Genomic DNA, 5,137 nt, shown 5'->3' on the forward strand with positions numbered 1-5,137 from the left:
TAGGACACGCACTGCTGGATCCGATGATCAGACACTCGTGCCCTTGTGAATGTCACGAGAGGCCGACGCCGGTGTAGAGGCTGAGAATGGGCATGTGGTGCAGCTAGAGCATCTGCCCGAGCAGCCATTGAGGAGCCACTAGTAGCTCTGATTGGGGGACAGGCACCCGAGGCGCCAGTTGTCACCCCTGCACTTCAAGAGACTCTAGCATAGTTTTTAAGCATGTTCGGAATGGTTCCCCTCGTACCAGTTACATCTCAGGCTGGAGGAGGAGCTCAGACTCCCACGGCCCGTACTCTAGAGTAGCGGGTCCATGTTGATCAGTTCCCGAGAGTTATGCCAGTGCAGCCTATTATTCAGGTTCTGCCCGAGGTCAGGGCAGAGTCATCTGAGGAGGAGTAGCTGAGACTTGAGAGGTTCAAGAAATATCACCATCCTACTTTCAGTGGCATGACTACCGAGGATCCGCAGGGTATTCTAGAGAAGTGCCACAGTAATGGGCATTGTACAGGTGAGCGGAGTTACTTTCATTACATTTCACCTGTCAGGAGTAGCATATCGGTTGTGGTAGACTTACGAGGAGGGTAGGCTAACAGATGTAGCCTCACTCACTTGGGCTCAGTTTTTAGAGATATTCTTAAGAGAGTTTATTCCCCAGACCCTTCAGGTAGTATAGCGCACATAGTTTGAGCAGCTGCGCCAGGGTACTATGTTAGTGTCAGAGTATGCTATCAGATTCAGAGAGTTGTCCCGACATTCACCTGCCTTGGTTTCTATAGTCAAAGAGCGAGTCATCGGATTCATCGAGAGGCTCAATTATGGTCTTTGATTCAGCATAGCTCAAGAGTCTGAGACGGATACCCCATTCTAGCAGGTGGTAGAGATTGCCTAGAGGATGAAGGGAATGCGGGGCCAGGAGAGGGAGCACAGGGAGGCAAAGAGGCATCGAGAATCGGGAGAATATAGTGGTGCCCATGCTCTGATTGCAGCCTGTCAGGGTAGAGGTTATGTGAGTCGCCTAGTTCATTCAGCACTTCTAGCAACTAGTAGTGTTCTGGGTGTCCCGAGGTCTCAGGTTGCTTATTTTTCTCAGCCACTTTCCAGTGCACCTCCTGCACGGAGTGCCTTCAGTGGTCAGTCTAGCTAATTAGGCCAGGGTCAGCTTTAGCAGGCACGCCTACTGAGAGCTTATTTTGAGTATGGAGATACCAGACATATGGTGAGGGACTGTCCTAGACTTAGGAGGGGTGCACCTCCACAGACTACTCAGGGTCCACAAGGTCCACAGGGTTCTCAGGCCATGGTTGGTGCTCGAATTGCCGCTCCACCTGCACCGCTAGCTAGGTGTGGAGGTCAGGTGAGTAGAGGTCACCCTAAAGGGGGAGGCCATGCAGATTCTATGCTTTCCCGAGTAGGAGGGAGGTAGTTGCATCGGATGTTGTCATCACAGGTATAGTTCCAGTCTGTTATAGGGATGCATAGATCTTATTTGATCTGGGATCCACTTACTCATATGTGTCATCTTACTTTGCTCCATATTTGGATATATCATGTGATTCTTTGAGTGCTCCTCTATATGTGTCAACGCTTGTGTGAGATTCTATTGTTATAGACCGTGTTTATTGGTCGTTCTTAGTCACTATTGCTAGTTACGATACCAAAGTTGATCTATTCTTACTCAATATGGTAGACAATGATTTGATCTTGCGAATTGAGTGGTTGTCACCCTATCATGCTATAATGGACTGCCATGCCAAGACCGTGACATTGGCTATGCCAGATTTGCTGTGGTTGGAGTGGAGGGGTACATTGGATTATATTCCTAGTAGGGTTGTATCCTTTCTGAAGGTGGAACGAATGGTTGAGAAAGGGTGTGAAGCATATCTAGCCTTTGTGAGGGATGTTAGTGCTGATACTCCTACCGTTGAGTCAGTTTCGGTAATGATGGATTTCCCAGATGTGTTTACAGCAGATCTACAGGGCATGCTACCCGATAGGGACATCGATTTTGGTATTGACCTGGTGCCAAGCACTCAGCTCATTTCTATTCCACCATATCGCATGGCACATGTGGAGTTGAAGGAGATGAAGGAGCAGCTTCAGGAGTTTCTTGATAAGAGTTTCATCCGACCGAGTGTCTCGCCTTGGGGTGCTCCAGTTTTGTTTGTGAAGAAGAATGATTGTACTATGAGGACGTGTATCAATTATAAGTAGCTGAACAAAGTTGCAGTCAAGAATAAGTACCCACTACCACGCATTGATTACTTATTTGATTAGATTCAGGGTGCAAGAGTGTTCTCAAAGATTGATTTGGGGTCAGGGTATCATCAGCTGTAGATTCAGGACTTGGATATCCTGAAGATTACTTTTAGGACTCGATATGGTCACTACGAGTTTCTAATGATGTCATTTGGGCTAACCAACGCCCCAGCAACATTTATGCACCTGATAAATAGTGTCTTCCAGCCATATTTTGATTCCTTCATCATCATATTCATTGACGACATCTTGGTGTATTCCTGCAGCCAGGAGGATCATGACCAGCATTTTAGGGTCATGCTCCAGACATTAAGGGAGAAAACGTTATATGCTAAATTCTCAAAGTGTGAATTCTGGCTTGATTCGATGGCATTTTAGGACATGTGGTGTCCAGTGAGGGGATTAAGGTAGATACGAAGAAGATTGAAGCAGTTCAGAGTTGGCTTAGACCGTCTTCAGCTACTAAAATCCAGAGTTTTCTTGGTTTGGCTGGGTACTATCTCCATTTTGTAGAGGGTTTCTAGTCCATTGCCGCACCTTTATCCATATTGACTCAGAAGGGTACTCCATTCAGGTAGTCCGACTAATGTGAGGAGAGCTTTCTAGTCCATTGCCGCACCTAGACGATTTATTGTGATGCTTCGCCGCTTAGTATTGGGTGTGTCTTGATGTAGGAAGGTAGGGTTATTGCTTATGTTTCGCTCCAGTTGAAGTCCTATGAGAAGAACTACCACGTTCATGATCGAGATTTGGCAGCTATTGTTCATGCATTGAAGATTTGGAGCCACTATCTCTATGGCGTGTCTTGCGAGGTATTCACATATCATAGGAGTATACAATAATTGTTTAAGAAAAATTATCTAAACTTGAGGCAGCATAGGTGGTTGAAGCTGTTAAAAGATGATGATATCACTATTCTGTATCATCCCCGGAAGGCCAATGTGGTGGCCGATGACTTGAGTAGGAAGGTAGAGAGTATGGGTAGCCTTGCATACATTCCGATTGGGGAGAGACCATTTTCATTGGATGTTCAGGCCTTGGCCAATCGGTTTGTGAGATTGGATATTTCGGAGCCTAGCCGAGTTCTAGCTTGCATGGTTTATCGGTCTTCTTTGTATGAGTGCATCGGGTCACGACAGTATGACGAACCCCATTTGCTTGTTCTGAAGGACACAGTGGAGCATGACGATACCAGGGAGGTTTCTATCAGAGATAAAAGGGTTTTGAGGATGCAGGGATGGATATGTGTGCCCAATATGGATGGGTTACGTGATTTGATCCTTGAGGAGGCCCACAGTTCACGATACTCCATTCTTCTGGGTGCCACTAAGATTTATCAAGATTCGAGGCAACACAATTGGTGGAGAAGAATGAAGAAAGATATAGTAGAGTATGTGGCTCGGTGTTTGAACTGCCAGCTAGTGAAGTATGAGTATCTGAGGCCAGGCAGTTTGCTTCAAATACATAAGATTCCCGAGTGGAAATGAGAGTGTATTACCATAGATTTCATTGTTGGGATCCCATGAACTCCGAAGAAATTTGACATTGTATGGGTTATTGGACTCGGATTTGAAAACAAAACACATATATGGACTCGTAGGGTTGTGGGTTGTCGGAATCTACCCTTGGACCCGAGTTTTGACAGGTCGTGCCCAGAGTTGCCTTTTGGGGAATTGTGTAAGGATCATAGCTTTATTTATTGTGATTGGTTTCTCTTGCATTGTTTGATGCTATTAAGACATATTTGTTAGATTTGATCTGTACGGAGGCAAATTTTAGGGGAAAAGCTATTTCTGAGGGTTGAATTGGTCTAATTAAGGTAAGTATATAGCTTAACTTTGTGTGGGGGAACTACCCCTTATGATTGGTTTTGATTGTATTACTTGATTATGTGAAAGATGTGTACATGAGGTGACGAGCATGTACATGGGCTTATATGTGGTAATATGACCGGTTTAAACTTTTAGGCTCTTTCATGCATTTAAGGATTGGGTTTGAATTGGCCTTATTGAGGTAAGTATCTTGCCTAACTTTGTGTGGGGGAAGTACCCCTTAGGATTGGGTTTGAATTTACTATTTGATTATGTGAATGATGTGTACATGAGGTGACGAGTGTTTACACGGTCTAATATATGGTAATATAACCGGTTTAGACTCTTAGGCTCTTTCATGCATTGAATTAGAATTGCAATACCATGTTATATCTTCCATTGTTAAATTGCTCTTACATGCTTTAATTGATGTTGTTATCACATGCTCTATCTTGTATTGTCAAACATGCTCTTATATGCCTTAATCGGTGTTGTTATCTCTCTTATTGCCATGTGCCTTTTTATTTGTTGAGTTATTCTCATTTGAAGTTATTTCATGATGTCTCTTCATGTTGAATTATTCTCATGTATTTAGACGTAGTTGTTATTTCATACTATTATTTTCGTTGTTAAGCTTATGTTATACAATTGAATTGGCGTGGGAATACCTTTATTTTGAGCTATTGAAGTTGAAGTTATGAAAGCTATTATCACATTGAGGTTGAAGTTGTTGATTATTGAGATATCTTTCCTTGTTAAGTAATTCTCATTCATTTTGTTATTATTGAGATTCTTGTACATATTGTGGTTGAACCATGGGCTATATGTTGTGGTAACATTGGTATTGTTGATTTTTGCAAAGTGTTGTGGTAGATGGGCACATGTGGTGCGAGTTGTTTATTGTGTTGTGATATTGATACGCATGCGGTGGTATATGGATAGGGGTTGACCCCTCCGTCGCGTTCGCGTAGAACAAAATACCCCTAGCCCTCCGTTCCTTCTTCGCGATCGCGATTCCCCTTTTGCTATCGCGAAGCACAAAATGGCAGCCCACAAAATCCTTCTTC

The 5,137-nt window shown here is 43.9% G+C and overlaps 1 protein-coding gene across 1 annotated transcript; it reads left to right on the plus strand.

Moving 5' to 3' along the window:
• The first annotated feature begins 904 nt into the window (after nt 1-904).
• On the plus strand, nt 905-3,746 carry LOC138892677 (uncharacterized). Its single transcript, XM_070176413.1, has 5 exons — nt 905-1,133; nt 1,613-2,162; nt 2,526-2,628; nt 2,934-3,071; nt 3,135-3,746. The coding sequence occupies exons 1-5, from the start codon at nt 905-907 to the stop codon at nt 3,744-3,746; spliced, it is 1,632 nt and encodes a 543-aa protein (XP_070032514.1).
• Nucleotides 3,747-5,137: the final 1,391 nt, after the last annotated feature.

The sequence above is a fragment of the Nicotiana tomentosiformis genome, chromosome 5, assembly GCF_000390325.3.
Source record: "Nicotiana tomentosiformis chromosome 5, ASM39032v3, whole genome shotgun sequence".
Classification (NCBI taxonomy): domain Eukaryota; kingdom Viridiplantae; phylum Streptophyta; class Magnoliopsida; order Solanales; family Solanaceae; genus Nicotiana; species Nicotiana tomentosiformis.